The 19,728-nt window shown below is 28.7% G+C and overlaps 1 protein-coding gene and 1 pseudogene across 1 annotated transcript; one reads left to right on the forward strand and one right to left on the reverse strand.

The window, feature by feature from the left end:
• Positions 1 to 537: 537 nt before the first annotated feature.
• LOC103854918 (root meristem growth factor 1) lies at positions 538 to 5,990 on the reverse strand. Its single transcript, XM_009131887.3, has 3 exons — positions 3,037 to 5,990; positions 2,850 to 2,911; positions 538 to 2,722 (listed from the first exon to the last, which is right to left on the reverse strand). Exons 1-3 carry the CDS (start codon positions 3,125 to 3,127, stop codon positions 2,525 to 2,527), a joined length of 351 nt encoding a protein of 116 aa, XP_009130135.1. The 5' UTR covers positions 3,128 to 5,990; the 3' UTR covers positions 538 to 2,524.
• A 155-nt stretch (positions 5,991 to 6,145) lies between these two features.
• LOC117131804 lies at positions 6,146 to 16,798 on the forward strand (annotated as a pseudogene).
• The last annotated feature ends 2,930 nt before the right edge of the window (positions 16,799 to 19,728 follow it).

The following is a 19,728-nucleotide window of genomic DNA, read 5'->3' on the forward strand; positions in this document are numbered from 1 at the left end:
AAACTGGGATTAAAGTATATGAGACGTGGCAGTTTATTGACGTAGGTCGCACCGTATCACGTGATACGAAAAGTTTTACTTGCCTACCTCACTCCGCTCTATCACGTGGCCAACTCAACCAGCTCTATTATTGCGGGTCCCACCTAATGTTTTACAATATCCCGTTTCAGTTTTTTTTTTTCAGTTTTATGTATTAACTAAAAACTATAAACATAAAAAATCAAGAGAAATTGCATCCAATAGCTAAGAAAAAAATCAAAGTGTTTCAAAAAAAAAAAGACAAAAAATCATAATAATCTCTTTAGTGAGCGTATATTATTTCAAATTTACTTGAAAATCTACTATGAATAATTACCAGACAGAAGATTTAAGAGATCAATAACATTTTTAAATTGTTTAAATATTTTTGATAATTATAGGCCATACAATGTATGTATAATATCTAGGTCTGATCCACATGGTAAGCCACATAACCTACGAATTAAAACACATGGGTTAGTTATAAAATTCTACGCAACAAATTTTTATTATTTATATATTTTCTATAAAATATTAGGGTTACAAGCAAAATTTATAATATATAGACGGATACTAAATATTTTTGGAATTTGGAATGCCAATTAACAACAATGGTTGTGCTTAAGACCAACCTTGAACATAACTTTTTAGTGAAATAGTTTTTTTCTCGTAAATCTCTCGAGAGTTATATTAATTAAGGATGTATGGTATTTAGAATCTAAACTCTAATACTATATTAAATTCGGAACTTAAAATTAATTGGTAATTAATCAATTGATCTTAACCTTTTATACTTAGGTTAATTCCTTGAATTTTCCCGGGTGGAATAGTTTATCTCTAATGTATTACCTAAGTTATTGACTTGCATACGTCTATAAACTTAACTTAGGGGACATAGAAACCGGTAAACACAAAAGTCAGGGCACGTGAGGAGAGAAGCGCCGCTCATGTGTGCCCATTCCTTGCCGTTAACTAATGTGCCACAATGACTGTCGTCTAGCATGCGCTGGGCCCCGTGCACTGGCTCATTGGCTCTTTCTTTTCCAGTCGCCGTTTATTGCCAAAGCCGAGTTTGCGGTTTAGAGTGACAATGTGACATATGGTGAATGGTCGCTCTCTAATTCTACTGTAAATTCAGTTTGGTATCACAACCCGAATAAGGTGGAAACCAAAATTAAAACCTAAACTATGATGTATAATGGTCCACCCACTCTTATTAGTCCCCCGAGACGACTTGACTGTTTGGTAAAAACCACTGCACCTCTGCTTCTCTAGTTGGTGTTAGAGGAAGACTCATCTTTGATTCGTTCAACTCTTTATTTTTTTTGGTTCTGCCATGACTTGAGTTTTCCTGCTTCATTTTTATACATGTGAGACGCTTCTCTCAAGTCTCGTCTATCCTCCTTTAGTTTCTTTTTCATGAATCTTTTATCTATGATTATAGGAATAATATTCAATGTCCACAATAAAATTTATTCCATTCTTTTGTTCAACCCAACCACCAAATATCCACTTATAGTAAATATTTAATTAAAGTGTTTGCACACAAAGTTACAATAACTTTTTTTTTTGTTAAAATAACTTGGTAAGTGAATTCTCTCCTTCACCGTGTGTTCGCCGAAGCCCGAACGTTTGGTTATATGGCCACATTCCCACTATGGCCAGACATCTTCAAGAAGCCCATTTCATATAGCCCGGTCATTCTTTAGTCCTTGTTCATGATTCAGATCAGACTTTGATCCATATCACTATCATCTTACTTTAAACTTCTAAAGGAAACCTTTAATTAGGTTTATTACTCTGTTATATGTGTGGTCAACTGTTATATGTATTAGCCTTCATTTTCATAAATGATTCGGTACTAATCTAAATTCAAGATAGATTGTCCGCTTTTTCTGTTCTTAATCAGTTCACTACAGTATATCCCATGTTGTTTGGTTAAACAGGTACTTCAGCTAAATCTAACTACCGGAATTTAATATCTAAAGCCATTTTTATAAAAACAATAGTTTGTATAAGTTAAGTGAGAATGTTAATCAAAACTTCCAGGTAAGAGATAATTTACATAAACAAAATTTTCAATTATCAATATGATTTTTCTCTCCTAGTTTAAGCATTGTCGGCGAGAGAGGGACTGAAATATTCATTTGAATGTTTCAACTAGCCGCTTGAAAAATTGCGATTTCCAGTTAAGAACTCAGATAATTATAAAATTATTTTTCTTAACAACCAATAACTAAACATGTGTAATTGTGTATAGTGACATTAATAACCAAAAACGTCTCTTCTGAATACATACAAAAGCTAACAAAAGTACCACCTGAGAAAAGCTTGTGTCGGCGTGCCGCCTACCATGATCAGTAGTAGATACATGTAAAACGTAAAAGAAAAAAAAACTATCAAAGGCCGAGTAGTGATGCACCAAAATTGAAGCCTCATTGGGAAATATAGGCTCATGTTTCATGTTAAACACACACACACACACACACACACACACGTAGTTCTGTTAATTGTGCCTAGGAGGATGATGACCAGGGTCGCTGTAATCGGCCGTTAAACTCACCGTTTTGGTGAGCCTCTTCTTGCTCTTTCTTTTCCTTACCGTTTCTTTACTCTCTATCGCTAAACTGTTCATTTCATTTGCCTCGCCCTTCATATTTCCATGCTTCAACGCCTTTCGGTTTCCCATTACATTTTCAATAGCCTAATAACAATAAATTATTCAAATTGATAGATATATTATAACCAATATGTTAAACCGTCGATGTTTAATATATATTGCTTCATAAAACACAAATCATGGATTGAGATTTTGTTGCTATATAACGTACCTTGCTGGTAATCTGAGTACTAGTGCTTGCTCCAAGCCCACCATTCTTTGCCGCTTGTGGAACTATAGAGAAAATTTATAGAGAAAATTTGATGAGCGTAATTATAAAGATATATTTAAATAACGAACATCATAACACATGCTGAAACATACATAGCTGTTATTGTATATACTGATCTACAACATACCTTCTCTATTAAACTTTGCATGCGAGACTTTAGCATGTAATAGCAAGATGAAAAATATTAGAAGATAGCAAAAAGCCCTCATGGACACCATTTCGTGTTTCTTTTGTTCCTTCCGTTGGCTTAATGTGTGTATGTTTGTGTGTGAACAATATTAAAGGGGAGACTTGTGTATATGAGGGGGAAGAGAGGGGAGGTTTTATAACAGAGCGACAAAAAGTCCAAGAAGAAGAAAAAGAGCTCAAGGTCAAAGCTAGTATTCCAATAACCTTTAATTACTCTCTCTCTCTCTCGTTTAATTATTGAAATATGATAGTTTATAAATAGTAATCCTAATAAACAAAACAAGAAGGTAAATGCGGTTAACCGTTTTGAATGTTGATTTTGCTTGGGGATTGTCCAAATAAAAAAGAAAAAAAAAATGAAAGTGCTAAGCCCAATGTTGTTCAAAGCTTTGGTTTTGAGAATTCATGTGCTTCAAATTATACTAGAATTTTGATATCATATAAACTTTTTAAATATGTGATTTACAGTTAGTGTTATAAATATTGTATAGTTCTATAATCTTATTTTTTAGGCATAATATTCGTAATGATTATTATACATTGATTTGTTTTATATATTTTACTTTATTATTAATTTTTATTACTTATTAATATATTTTTTTAGTTCAGCACAATAAATTCATAATCTGGAATAATCAAATACACAGTCTCCTATAATATAACTTTTAAATTTCTATAGTTTGTATATAATATATTTTAATATTATTTAGTTATACTATAGATGGATATTTGTTATTATAATTTTATATATATATATAGTGTTATATATATATAGTGTTTAAGAAACTATAGTTGAACATCTATCATTTTTGGTTTTTGCAAAATTTTATAAACAAATACATCGTTATGCTTAAATAATATCTACTCCATTAATTTAGTAAATAGCATGTATACATACTAGTATTTGCCATATTAATTTAGTATATTTTATCAATATAGGATACTTTTGGATGTTATGGTATGAAGTTTTATGATTCTTAATTATTAAATTATGATTTCAAAATATTATATTACAACCTAATTTGTTTTTTCATGTTACTTTTCAAAAAACAAATATTTTAGCATCTATGATTTTATCTTTTACAAAATTTGGAATATTATCATTTTAAGTTTTTAATATTTATTTTTCAATTTGTTACTTGGTCAAGAAATATTACACAACTATTTTCTTAATTTGAAATATTATAGGGAATGACTTTTGAATTTGTTTGTTACTAAATCAATTCATTATTTTAATAAAATATATTTGACTTTTTGGTAAGATTATTTAAAATATTTGTTTTCATGAGATTTTATTATAATTAAAATAAATATAAATTTATAATGAAATTTAATTTGTCATTAATATCTTTAATTAATTATTAATATTTCATATTTTCTAGTAACATATTTTGTATATAATACATGAACTAAAAGTTATTTATTTAGTATTATATTTTACATATAATCATGTATTTATGTGAGTTTTAAAATAATTAAAAAGATAATATATAGTTGTAGATATAAAAATTTAACATATGTTAATAATTTTCATTTTGTATAAAATATTATATAGTTTATGAACGGAACCCGTTTTAACGATGAATGATAATTTATATAAATGAAAGTATTTTCTAAAAATGGGGTTTTGTGCAACTCTAAAAATAGGTTAATCTACCAATTTAATATAATTTTATCATATTTAATCCATATAGCCCATTTTCATATAATATAGACTATAATGATAAAATTTATAAAACAGAATATACTTTTAAATTAACATAAATTATAATAATATTATATTTCTAATTACTTAATAAATTAATTCATTATTTTATAGAAAAATATTTAATTTTTTGACTGATTCTGTCAGAATTTTTCTCAACATATATTTTTATAACTAAAAATAAAATTCAAATTATATTTAAAAATTGATTTATTAGTAATATCCATATTTTTATATCTTTTCCAACTGATTTTGTTATAATTAAAATAAATATTAAATTTATAATTAAAATTTATTTGTCATTAATATCTTTAGTTAATTATTAAAATCTCAAAAAAAAATAGAAACATATTTTGTAAATAATACATGAACTAAATGTTAGTTATGTACTATTATGTTTTGTATATAATCATTTTAGATAATATATTGCTTTTTGCTTCAAAATAAACAAAAAGATAATATATAGTTGCAAATAAAAATTTAACAGATGTTAGTAATTTTTGTTTTTGCATAAAAAAAATAAAATTTAAGATGTTTTAACGAAGAACGATAAATTCATATATATTTATTTAAAGGAAATCATTTTAAAAGCAGGTTAATCTACCAATTTAATATATTTTTCATATTTAGTTCATAGAACACTTATTTTAATACAATATAAATTATAATTATAAATTATAAAATAACTTAATTTTTTAAGTCAAAATTTTAATTAAAATTTATTATAATAATATTATATCATTAATTACGAAATTATTTAATGCAGTATTTATAAAATATATTTAAAATGTTTGTTAGGATTTTGTTAGATTTTTTTCAACAGAATTTTTTATAACTAAAAATAAATTCAAATTTATTGTTAAAACTGATTTAGTATTAATAATTTACTGATTATTAATATTTAATATAAATAATTAAATATATTACATTAATAAATTAATTATGTGGTTCCACTATGACTTGTCAATAGTGGATGAAAATTAGACTCTAAATTAGTAGATTAGATTTATGCTCTTAAAATTTCCACTGTGATATTGCATTCTTTTTGCCAACATCTTTTTATTACTGTGATAGCAACATGTATTTACTTATATTATTTTCTAAAAAAGATCTTCAAATTTTATTTATATTATTTAAATATTTGATTATATATAACGGTAAAACAATAATGACATGATAATATATTGGGCAATTCTCTCAAAAACAATTTTTAAGTTTTTATCATAGATATAGTATCTAAGAAATAAAATAATCGAAATAGCCTTCTTTTTTTTTGAAAATTTTAATATTTTATTTTTATTTTTCAAAATTTGAAACTATATCTTCGTTTGACAAAAAAAAAAAGAAACTATATCTTCAAAATACCACCCCTTAACTCTAAAACATAATTCTAGATTAGTTGACCCTATGGTATAAATGTTGTTTTATCCTTCAATAAAAACATTTGGTCATTTTTTTCTTTCAAATTTATTAAAATATATTTTAAAGTATATTAAAATCTATGGAATTTCTCTAATATATTTTAAAGTATATTAAAGTATATTAAAATCTAACTTTTTAAGATACCAAGTAGTACGTATAATTTCTTCTACGCCCTTGTATTAGTTTGAGTTTGTGACTACACATGATGAACAGAAATCTTGACTAACCGAAGAATAATATAAAACGAAAAACCATATGATTAAAACTATACATATGTAGTTTAATAACGATAGTTAGGTTTTAAAAGTTTTTTGCGTATATAATTCTAACAGACTGTAAAGTTAGTACTTAGTCTAATACTATATACACTAGCTATATGCATTACTACATATCACACATGCTTACACAGAAACACACAATCTTTGTTTAACAAAAGGCTGTCACGAAATCCTAGAAAGTGGTATTGCAACGTGATATTAGTCAAAGACTCGGAAGTAGTATTAACTTGGAACCAGACAAAATTGGTTTTTGTACCAAACCGAAGACATCAGAGAGGATTTGGTTTGGATCCAACAAACCAAGTTTAGAGCATTAAATGTTGTACGATTATTGGGAAATAGGTTAGGGTCGTCAAACATATGAGGATATTGGAATACATATGATATATATAACTTTACTCTATTATGCACTAGAAAACTATAGAAATAACTAGTAAGTAATTTTGGACGGATTTGTTAGACTTGCAGATGTACCGGAAAAGAGAATTTAAACCAGCACCGGCCAACAAATGTTAAAACCGACCAGAGGCACTTGGTTTTTACGCTGTCGTTTTGGGGATACTAAAAACCTCATGTGGATGTGAAGAATGAGACTTTTTATAACATATATAACAACATGCAAAATTCAAAATTGGGCTTTACTTTCCAAGGATCTTCACGTGATGCTTCTCGTACTTTTAATTTTTGCACTCTAAAAAATATCGTTGGAATTGAGAAAATATTTCAACTTTGTATCCCACTTTTAATTATCTTACCCTCCAAGAAAGAAAAATAAAATATTTACATACATGAAAAATTGAAAACACTCAAATCAGTTTAGCGATTAAAAATGGGTGACATGAGCTTGATAGAACTTCAATGGGTTCAAGTTGGTTCAGACGAAACTTGCTACAAAGAGGCTTAGTTATTGTCTGTTTCTGGAAACAAGACATTGCCTCTCCGTAACGCTAATTACATTTTGATACACACTTTCAAAGCTGTTAAGCATCATTATGTCGTTTTAATGTGTTTGGTTTCCGCTTTATTTAGCTTTGAAATTCAAGTTTATCCCTTAATCTGGGTCTGGAAACAATGCATTAATTAGTGTCTTTGACTTTATAGTAGTTTGTGTTTATTATGGGCATTCTTTCTTCTTATATGTTTCCCAATCTTACAATGAGTTACGAAAACGGAATAAAGAAATTAGCTTCACAACATTCGCATTCTTTTTGTTCAAGTAGGTAGGCCACTTTGGATAATTTTGACGCAAATGGTACATCAACTTGAATCATTTTTGCATTTTCTTTTTGTATACTTATAAAGACATTATACCAGTCCTATGATTTTCTAAATTGACGAATAGGTTCGAAAAGTAAAATTATGTGTGACGATAGCCAAGTACGTGCAAGTTAGCATCCACCGACCCATTTCACCGTGAAGTCCTAATGATAATTACTCACGACAAAAACGTTATTACAACTTTTATAAAGTTTCTAAGTCTGAAATGTTTTGTAAGGAAAAAACGAAACAAAAGAAAAATAAATTGAAACACAAATAACATTCACGATAACTATTTGAAAAAAATATTATTATGTTGTATATTTCAGCTGTTTTTTTGGCACTCACAATTATTTTTTCCCCATGCTATTTATTTTAAATATTATATTCTTGGAAAAAATTATAGATGCTTTTTTAACGGTATATATGATCGCATGGGTGACAAAACGACTCATCCATCATAAGCGTAACAAATGCATTCACAATTTTACGTATGGTATTTCAAGAATCAAACGGTGGATGTGTCACCATCTGAAAACTACGCATGTTTGTTTATGGTAAACTCATGGCAAATAAAGATTAAAGACACTAAAACTAAACTATCCTAAGAAACAATAAACCACAAAAGATGTTAAACATTGACAAAGATGTTGAAATTAGTGATTTTTTTTCCGAAAAGTATCACTGAAGATAAGTTAGTGGAGAGATTCAAATGGTGTCTTCACAGAAATAAATTTGTCATTCATTAAATAGCATCCAACATCTTAAGTTTAAACCTACTAATCTCCATATCTCTCATATCTTTCTCTCTCTCTCTCTTTTTTGGTGTTTGTGCTTCCTGCATTAAAGAGAAACCATCTTCAATGTTAGACATCTAAAACCCTAAATGGAGTGTAGTGTCCATCGCTCCCATCACTGTTTCGATATTCTTGAAGGAATGTCGCCACAAGACGATCATTTCAACTCAGCATTCCTACCAAACGCTAACTTCCATGTCCCGATACAGTCCTTACCACCAAACTCATCAACTCACAACAACAACAATCGCTCTCACTTAAATCCAACCATTTACCACAACGGGGTCTCGAAAGAAGGGCGAGAAGAATGGTCTCTAACCGAGAATCTGCAAGGAGGTCACGTATGCGGACAAAGAAGCAAATCGAAGAGCTGCAGCAACAGGTGGAACAGCTCATGATATTGAATCATAACTTGTCTGAGAAAGTTATCCATTTGCTTGAAAGCAACCACCAGATACTACAAGAGAACTCACAGCTGAAGGAGAAAGTCTCTTCCTTGCAGATTCTCATGGCGGAAATGCAAATACCCATGAGAAATGTGGATGGCAGCATCAATGACCGGGTTGTGAATCATCTCAGAGGAGAGACATTGAACCGGACCAATGCTTTCTTTGGTAGGTAAAAAGAAAAGTTTCATGTTCTTGGTATGCTAAAGGCAGTAGTAATAGTAATACTATGATTGACTCGTATATGTAATGTGACTACTACTACACTAGCAATTGTTTGCATATCTGTATATAATAAATAACAACAATGCAGTAGAAAAAAAAAGCAATGCAGTAGAAACTGTGTAATCACATCACATTCTTGGTCTATGAAGCATACCAACTTAACACTTTTACTTATGGTTTCTTGCCTACATCAACAACTCTTCTTCTTCATCTTCTTAATCAAGGCACGGGTCTGCATAGTACGTGCAAGGCCACCTGAAAGTTATAGCCAATTAAACCAACAAAAACAAGAGCATTGTTCCATAATTACAACACAATCTAAAGCTTACTTGCTCGACAGAATGGTTTCACCATCTATTGTTGTTCTCTCCTCGCATTCATTCGCTGAGAAAGACAAAAACAAGATTCAAAAGATCAAAACTGTACATGGTGAAACAATATTCAAAAGACCAAAACAAGATTCGGAGTAAATATCGTTTAGAGTGGGCCTTGAGGCTTATGATTAAGGCCCATGTAATATGACGTGAAAATATCAAAGCTCTTGTTAGTTGTTGTCTCACTTGTCATTGTCATCGTCATAAGTCATAATAACTTCGTAACAATGGTCAAGGAGTGAAATACTCTACAAAACAATAATATACTGTGACTAGCCGGTATAAATATAATGCATGATGGTTAGTGTTTCTAATTCTTGCATAATTTGATTTAGACATATCTTCATAACTGGTTTTTGATAAAACCTAATAAAACATTTGTCATAGCTTCTGATATATATATATTTTCTTATCAACAACTTTTTTCCTATAATAAATCGAAATAAGGTCATCCTGGACGATTACTTGTGGCTGTGCGGTACAAATATGACCACTGTCTTTATAACGAATCTTTACCCAGTCCATAATGTTATCTCCTCGCCAAGAGATGCATACACGCACACACAAATCTTTACTGCAGGCAGTATATGCGTATATGTATGAGTGGATGTCAGTCTCATCTGTGTGGGTATGTATAATTAATGGAAGTACGAATAAGGAGAGCTGTGAGACGTTGACGGGAGATGGGCCGTGTGGGCCAATGAATTACGTGACAGATGTCTTGAACGAGTTGTGGACCCATGGGCTTGTAGAAGAGTTTCAATCTCAACCAACGACTGGACCTTGAGAATCGAGATCTCGATAGTGACCTTCCCACTCAATTCATTGACAAACAAACACTTCAAATGTATTGGAGTGTAGTGTCTCAAAATAGGTTATTGATATTTCCATTTTTACACATTTTAACAGATTTTCTTATAGCTTTCAGTGCTTAACAAAATACCCATAAATGTTATATACGCTAGACTGCTAGTGTCAAATTTAGGAATTTATTATTCTTAAATAAAATAGCTCTGTATGTATGTCGGTAAGACAGTAACTGTTTTGTAGGTGTGTATATGGATTGTGAAATTACTAGCTAGTAGCGAAGAACTCCTGTGTGCCAATGGTGTTCGTCGTCCTATCCCATTAAACCGGACTAGAGAAATAAAATTATTTGACTAGATACAAATCACATAGAACGTTTGACATTTGTCGTTATAATATAGATGATTTACATATAAATACACTATCTTTGTTTTATTAGTGATGGTTTGGAGATTTGATTAGTTGATCAGAGCCTTATTTCATGATGATTAGAAACAGTGGCGGACCTATAATCAATTATAGTTGGGGGGCACAATACCAAAAACAGAACAAAAATATATGAATCGGGAGCACTTTTTTTGTTTATTCACTAAACTAAAGAAAATTTAGGAGATGATTGTTTTGTTAAATTTTAGATTTTGGTTTTTAGTTTTTAGTTTTTGGTTTTGCAGTAGATCTTGGTTTTTTGAAAAATATGATTGGCAGTTTTAGATTTTGGTTTTTAGTTTCTGGTTTTTTCTTTTTAAAATAATAAAATTTAAAATATTATAAATAGTAAAATACTTATTATTAAAAAATAAACAATAAAATTTAAAATATATATTCTATTAAAATAGAAGTCATAACTTAATTAATATGTGATTTTTTTTTTAATTTTGATTACCTTTCAAAAAGTTGATTCAATTAATTTAATATAATATTTTTCAATAAGTTTTTTTTTATCTTTAACCAATAAGATTTTTCCATTTATAATTTTGTATCATGTGATTTAAAATATGCTATCACTGAAAATCTAAAAAAAAAATTATATTATTGCATGTGAACTATAAAAGATTGTTGTGTTTTAAAATGTTATATCAAATAAAAATATTGTTTTTCTTTTGTTGTTGGACGTTGAAATTTTATTATTTTAATTTAATAAAGTTTAAGGATTTTAATGGTGAGTAGATGATGCTTGTGAAAATAAATTGGAAATACATAACCATGCAATAAGAACGAAGGAGTTGCCACTAAAATTTTAAATTTCTAAAAAAAAAAAAAAAAAAAGCCAACGTTAACTACTGCTGTAAAACTAGTAAAATCCAGATTTTGGTTTTTGTTTACAACTAAACAGTTATTTCAAAAACTAGTTTTCTTATTTTCTTGGGAATATATTTCTTCAAAATCTTGATTGGAAAATAAAGTAGTTTTTGAAAAACAAAAACCAAAAACCATTTCAAAAACTACAAACAATCATCTGTTAATTAAATTAGTTTAAGTTGTTTAAGAAAAAAAGAGTAGGAGGGCACGTGCCCGTAACCATAAGTCTGCGCCCCCTTGATTAGAAAACAATTGATTTTTCTAATCGATTTTACGTAATTAAAGATATATTTTTTGTATTTTTTGATTAATTGCATATCACATAAATTTCTGGAATAATATTGCAGATGCTAAATTTTTAAGCCTTTTATAAAAAAATGCTAAATTTTTGGGATATTTTGAAAAATACCCTATTCACTAATTAAATTTTGAAAAATGCATTCAATTTTTTATTTTTTGAAAACTACGCTTTCTTGTATGTAATAAGATATTTTGGTCCTAATGATGGTTAGAAATACAAATCTAGTAATTAAATTTAAAATGTTGATTATTATCAAAATTATCATAAGTTTATAATTCTAGATGATTCTCTATGATTATTTTTTGTAGGATTTTTTGTGATCTTTATTGTTATTTTTTTGAAGTTGTTACTCTTTCCTGTTTCGGCGGCAGAAACAACATTGATTGAATCTTTTTATTTTAGCAATTCATTCTTTTCGCATCATAAAAACAGACAATTAAACACTTTCAAAATGATAAAAAAATATGTAAAAATTATATATAAGAGTTCCTTTGTACTCCATATGAACAAAGTTCACAGAATATCATTTCGTTTCTAGATGATACACTCTTTTACTTTTTAAAATAATGGTCAGGATTGTTGTTGTTTTTTTTGTTAGATTAAAGATTAGCAATTTGTTTGGATGGTTTAATGTGTGTATGTCGTATATGAAAAGAAGAAAAAATCCGTAGAATAGGAGATCATTTATTTGGTAAAGTGATCGACAATTTTTTATTTTTCTAAAAGTTCTATTCTATGAACAAAAATGTGGTTGATCAATAAGTAGTTACTAGTTAGTGGAGCTAATTTTCTATTTTATATTAAAAGTATTAAAATAAGTATGAGTGTTAGTAATTTTTAAAAAAATTCCTTTTAAACATGTATTTCTGTTCTAAAATAAAATATCAAATTAGATATGGATAATATAAACATTAAATTTGGACAGTTTAGTAATTTCACTTATGAATAAGTGTAGCTTTCAAAAAAAAAAATGGATGGTGTAGTTTTCATTATAATCTTATTTAAAAGTGTATTTTCTAAATTTTCTCCAAATGTTTTCATATCATCAAGTTTATTACTTATTTAACAGTCATGCGAAGGATGAATGACATTTTGTTGCGATGAGTGTATGGCATAATGTGAATAATATTAGATGACTGTTCATTTTGATGTCTTTCTTTTGTGAGTTTGTGAGACAATATCGACATATGGTATACTACGTTTGTTTTGAGGTTGTTATTTTGACCATATATTACGACGATAACGTTAGATATTTATACTGAAATCATGCTCATTGGTTCGACTACACATTTCAGCAAAAAAAAATAGCGAAGGTTTAAATGCTTTTGAAAAATTATAGGTTAACTAATTTGAACATTACCGTTTTCATCGTGAAAATAACGATTAATTGAAAAGACTAGGGTAATAACTATATGAATTAGTTATTACTTATGCTTGCTGTTATTTATAACTCACAAGTCCTAACAATATATAATTTAGCATATACACACATATATATAGTTTTTCTTATATTTCGGGTGTTCGACGAGCCGAGGTCCAACCGACTAATCTCGTGAAAACATGTCCACCGACACCAGACAGATCCAGTTATTCACAATGTGTATTAGATATTCATATCGTCTAACCACACAAACATATGAATTTGATTTTGGTAAGTTTCAAACTTGAGATGCTTTCTGTCGACTCTACCACGCTTTTGTGGTTACACACGTATATATAGTTCATTGTTATTGCTCATCATTGTCTTTTAACAATAACAAAACAAAGACTAAAAATCGAAGGTTCATTGCTGTATATTGCTCATATATGCGTTTTGCATCGCTAACGCTAGTAAAATTAACAGCATACTTGACATATGAGCGATGACCACTCGATAACATGTCACTATAGACGTGCTTGCAGTTCTCGTTCTGCTTTAGTGGTCCTATTTGTTCTTTCCACTAGAATACGGGTCAATTTCATAATTTCTGGAAATATTCGTACATCGTTCAAATGTTCACAGTATGAAAGTGAAACCATGATATATTTCAACCCAATGTATATTTCATATCTCAGTCATAGATTTTTGATGTGAACGATATATCTGATACAAATTAATAAGTTACATTAGACAGTTTATCAATTAATATAAATTTTTGATACTATGAGATTTCGAATTACTAATTTGTATTAACACTTGAATTTATTTTGAAAAATCTAATAAAAAAAACTTTTGATAAAAAAACTTTTTATTACAAATAATAATTAATATTTATCTAGGCTTAACTCAAATACCTAAAAGTTCGAAATTATGGACGGTAGATATAAAAGATAGAACAAACAAAAATAGTTGTGATTGCCGATTGCAAGTACCAGACTTGTACACATACTCTACATTCTAATGCCCTAATAGTTTAGTAATGGTAGAAGAATACGGTGATGTGGCTGAATACGAACCACTGGAACAAGCCACATAGCTCTTGAATCAGCAGATAAAGCGGGGTGGCCGACAAGTCGACAATCCAATTTATGTGGACATCAACTCTTCCCGTTCTCAACCCTCCCGCGTGTCTTCTTATCCTTATCAAACGCCAAGATCATTCCCAATACGAAAAAAATCTTGGCCCACTAGTATTAGTGTAGATTTGTTATGCAACCAACCAAAAAACACCTTATGCCCTATCTATTTTGTACCAGTTAACATGTTAATTATAGATAGATTTGGTTAAGTAGTGAGTTTGACTGTTAGTACAAAAAACTAAAAATTCACACGGTAAAGACTAGGCCTGGGCATTCGGGTCCTCGGGTCGGATTCGGGTCGGGTCCTTTCGGATCCGGGTCTTTCGGGTCTAAGAGTTTGGGACCCGATAGGGTAATTTCAAATTTTCGGTTCCGGGTCGGTTCGGGTCGTGCCGGGTCCGGGTCGGGTCGGGTCTTAGATAGTTAGACCCATTCGGGTAATTAGAATTTATCGGTTCGGATTTGGTTCGGTTTCGGGTCGGGTTCGGTTCGGGTTCGATCTAAAAAAGACCTAAAAATACAAAAAAATATCTGAAAATATTTATATATCCGAAAATATTCAAAATTTTATTCAAAATTTGTGTTTTTATTATATTAAAATGTGTATATATACTAAACTATGCAAAATACAATAACAATTCGTTGTCTCCTAGTGGTTGACCCCCTTGTTCTCTAGACAAATAACCCGTCTTCGATTCCCCCTTGATGCATTTTATTTAATTTACATTATTAATTCGGGTACCCATCGGATTTCGGGTTCGGGTCGGGTCGGGTCCAAGACCCGCGGGTCCTCTACAACAAGACCCGATAGGGTAATTTGATCGGGTCGGTTCCTACCCGAACCGGGTTTTTTCGGATCGGTTTCGGGTCGGGTCTTCGGGTCCGGGTAAAATGCCCAGGCCTAGTAAAGACTGAAAAACAGTTGTTTAGACAAATGACATATTGGGGGTGCTAAAAGATTTATATACATACATAGGCTGTAAGTTGTAACGGACCATTTTGGAATGAAATAATTAATGTTAGACGCTAGTATAAGTTATATGTTACTCTTCTTGTATTGAAGCAACGAATTTTTACCTTTTTACAGATGGTCTCCATTTAACTCACAATACAAAAGTCTCTGAAAACAATGCAAAGCTATTCATCACAAGCTATACTGTGACTTCAAATTCCAAAAGAAGCTTCTCGTGATAGCACCTATTTATGTTATATTTCGAGTGTGATTGATAAAAGCAGGGCAACTAAGAAGAATAAAAATGGAGAAAATGAGCTAAAACAAATAAGAGAAGAAGTAAATTTCAGAGTAAACTTTTAAGGGCCTGACTGAATATATTTTGTCAATCAAGTGAAAGTAACTTTATCTCTTTTAAGCCAGTTACTGTTTTATTAAATGCATACAGTTCACTTTATTCTTTCACTGCCTTTGAAGTGAGAAATAAATTATGTTAGATTTTTATTTACTTTTATTACTCTACATTTTTCCTTCTATTTACTCTAATTGAGTTAGTTTCAGTTATTCTAAAATTCACCAGTCACACTCTTAATCTAGAAAAAAATTTACTCTATAAATATAAGAAGACAAAAACATTTACTCTAAATCAGAGTAACTATTTTTTTTAAGTGGGCTAATTTTAGCGTAACTCGTTGAAAACTACTTTTTACTCTACCAAAAATATTTTAAAAGTGACTTTCAGTTAGAGCTTGATGTCTATACGCAAAATAAATTTCATATGTAATGATCTAATTCCAAGTTTAAACCTCACGTGGGATTGTGTATTCACATAAATGATAATAGCATTAGTGCGATCTATCATCTATATATATATCGTACGTGGACTATGTCTCAGACGCACTATAGATTAAAATTAATTTGTGTCACCAGTCAACCTATTGCATTTCATATTCACTTGCTAACCTATTATACGAGATCACTTCTTATATATTAAAACAGAAGTAACAACCTTGATTCATGTGTAATATTCTAAAAAATAGACCATTACTAGAAAGTCATATTTCATTTATTTATTAATAATATTTGGAATCATTACTAAAATCACATCATATATATTGACTATAATAACTACTTTCCTATAAGATTGGAATGAAGCCCTAAATGTGTATTTTAAGAATCTTGACCAGTGCATTTCAAATTTTAAATTATCTAAAAACACATGTATACAAAACATAAAATATACTCCTAAGATCATTATTTACATTCGTCAAAAAATAATCGTTATCTAAAGTCAAATCTAATATTATAAAAAAATATAAACACATCTTATGTTTTTTTTTTTAAATTAACCATATAAAAGAAACTAACTTATAAGCTATTGCATAGTAATTTTTCTGTTTTGGTCATAGTTTATGATAAACATATATATATATATATATATATATATATATATATCACAAGTAGTTTTTTTTGTTTTGGTGATAGTTTATGATATTTATATCTTATATATTAAAACAGAAGTTACAACCTTGATTCATGTTTGATTTTTTAAAAAATAGACATAATAGACATATTCCTATAAAATCATATTACATTTAATCTCTAATCTTATTATTTAAATTTTGGGCATACTAGAAATTTTTATTGGACTATCAATATTTGGATTTAAAATAAATGATCTATTGGACTTATAGATAGTATAAATTAAATAGATATAATTTAATGTTGTGATACTATACCTCCATATGCTAAATATTTAAATATTTGTCGAATTTTTAAAATTATGAAAAAAAATAATTTAAATAAAAAAAATCATATTATCTAACAATGATTAATCTTTACTACCTTAAACCAATGAAAATAAATTTTAAACTATATAGTTTATTTTAAAAATTAAACAAAAACTAAATGTTTAATTATTTACTCGATAATACAAATCTTTGAAGCTAAAAGTTTAATTTTAAAAAAAAATTTCTAAATTTGTGAAATGTTACAATATCTTTGAATATGACAATAAAACAATATTTTACTAATCTTTATATATATATATAGTTACGAGTTTAATAATGAAAAAATAATCTGAATATATATATATATAGAAGAAGATAAAAATACATGTGAAAGTTTAAAACAATCTATTTGATGAAAAAAATATACCGTAAACTTATTATGTTTTAAAAATTGATAGACACATATATTATAATATATATTAATTTCGAATTGAAAACAAAATATTTATATAAAAAATGAAAACAAAGACCTGCGCGGTTGCGTGGATCAAGATCTAGTATCGATTTAAAAATAAAAAGAAACATTGCACCTGAGATTACACATTAATTAGTACTCCCTCTGTTCCTTAAAGTTACATATTCTAGATTTTTCACACATTTTAAGAAAACACATTAAATTTACATATTTTTTGTGTTTATTTTTTTCATAATTTATAGATTTTAAGCCAATAAAAATTCAACTAATGCAATTAAGTTTTTTGAAATTTACAATTAGTTAATAAAATATGTATTGAAAATGTAAAAAATGGATTTTTTGAAACAATTTTTTTCTCTAGAATATGTAACTTTAAAGAACAGAGGGAGTATATAATTAAAATTTTACTGTTTTGCACTGTTTCTAAATATTTCAAGAAAGATAATTGATCATTTATTTATAGGAAAAACTGTTTTTTTAGAGCAAAAAAATAGTAACTATGTCCCTTTAGACTAATCTATATTTTGTGTCATATTTTCCTATAATACCCTTTAATATTTATGAAAATAATTTTAATAAATAGTTTTACAAACAAAAAAAATTTGGAAAAATAGTAACATTTGTTAAAATACCTATATGAACTTAATGGTATATTTTCCAGTTATAAAAAAGTTAAAATTATAAATTTCAGATTATGTTCTAAAAAAAGTAGAAATGACATTCTACGAAGTAGAAAACGAAATCTACTTTTTTCATTGAATCTACAATGTTTAGAATACGTGATCTACGTAAATAGGAGTATTCTACAAATATGTAGAATACACATTCCGCGCTTAACCTACCATTCTAAAGTTCTTAGAAATCAAAATCTACACATTAATCTAATTCTAAAACATGTAGAAACCGACTTCTACAGATTTACTATAAATCTAAAACATGTAGAAATCAAATTCTAAAAATTACTATAATTCTACAAAACTGTAGAAATTGATTTCTACATATTAGTTGTATTCTACGGATAAGAAATCAGTTCCTAAAAATATGGAAACAAAATATTTGAGAATATTCACTTTTATATTTTTTTAAAAAATCGATTTTTTTTAAAAAAAAAAAAAAAAAAAACGAAAAAGAACAAAAAAAAACGACAAATCGAGTTTGGGTGAGAATTTGATTTTCTCCCCCTTTGTTCATGAATGGGAAATTAAGGATTTCGTCCCAGAGAAATCGAGTTTAAAGAGTTGAAATCATGCTTAGTCGGTTCAAATCAAGTGGGAATCAACCCGGATATAATCATACAAAACCAAAAAAATCGATTTGGGATTCTTTCCTGGGCACGGGATCGATCGATCTATCCTTAGTGGATCGGTCGATCTGTAAAGAATCGACCTTCGCCGATCGAGTGAAATGGACCAGGTCGATCAGTATATATTTCGCGTTTTTTTGTTCTGAATAATTATCGGGATCGATCGATCCACTGTAACTTGTAAAGCTGGATCGATCGATCCCGCTTGTCGAACTCATTATTTATCTTTTTAAAAAAATTACAATTTTAAGGGCATTACTGCCATTTTTGAAAAAATTAGTCTAATAGGACATAAAGTAGTACAGATTAGTCTAAAGGGACATAGTTACCTTTTTTTTGCTCTAAAAAAACAGATTTCCCTTATTTATAATCGTTTGCTTAAATACAGTACTATCTCATTACGTTCGTTGTAAGGTATTAACCTCTCACAGGTCATATCTTCTCCATAACAAAAAAAAAGATCTAGTAACAATGTAGTTGTTACTAGGGAAAGGATCCCGTCTAAGGTTGAGAATAACAATTGTTTTCTAAAGACAAATTGATTAGTGGAATGTGCCGGAATTAAAAGGTAAACGAAACTAGAAATGTAAAAGAATTATTTAGAAAATTTTATTTAAATCAAATTTTTATCGGTTCTGAATTCCTGAGTTACAGGCTGAATAAATATATAAGTATTAAAAAAATCAATGTAGTTTGTTGTTCAGAGCATCTCCCAAAAAAAACTCTATTTTGAAGTTTTCAAGACTCTATATTTGAAGTT

Source organism: Brassica rapa, chromosome A02, assembly GCF_000309985.2.
Source record: "Brassica rapa cultivar Chiifu-401-42 chromosome A02, CAAS_Brap_v3.01, whole genome shotgun sequence".
NCBI lineage: Eukaryota > Viridiplantae > Streptophyta > Magnoliopsida > Brassicales > Brassicaceae > Brassica > Brassica rapa.

Coding starts and splice junctions, on each gene's coding strand:
- LOC103854918 (XM_009131887.3), bottom strand. CDS start 3,127: ATGGTGTCCATGAGGGCTTTTTGCTATCTTCTAATATTTTTCATCTTG. Junction 2,912..3,036: donor TGCAAAGTTTAATAGAGAAG/GTATGTTGTAGA, acceptor TTTTCTCTATAG/TTCCACAAGCGGCAAAGAAT. Junction 2,723..2,849: donor GTACTCAGATTACCAGCAAG/GTACGTTATATA, acceptor TATTGTTATTAG/GCTATTGAAAATGTAATGGG.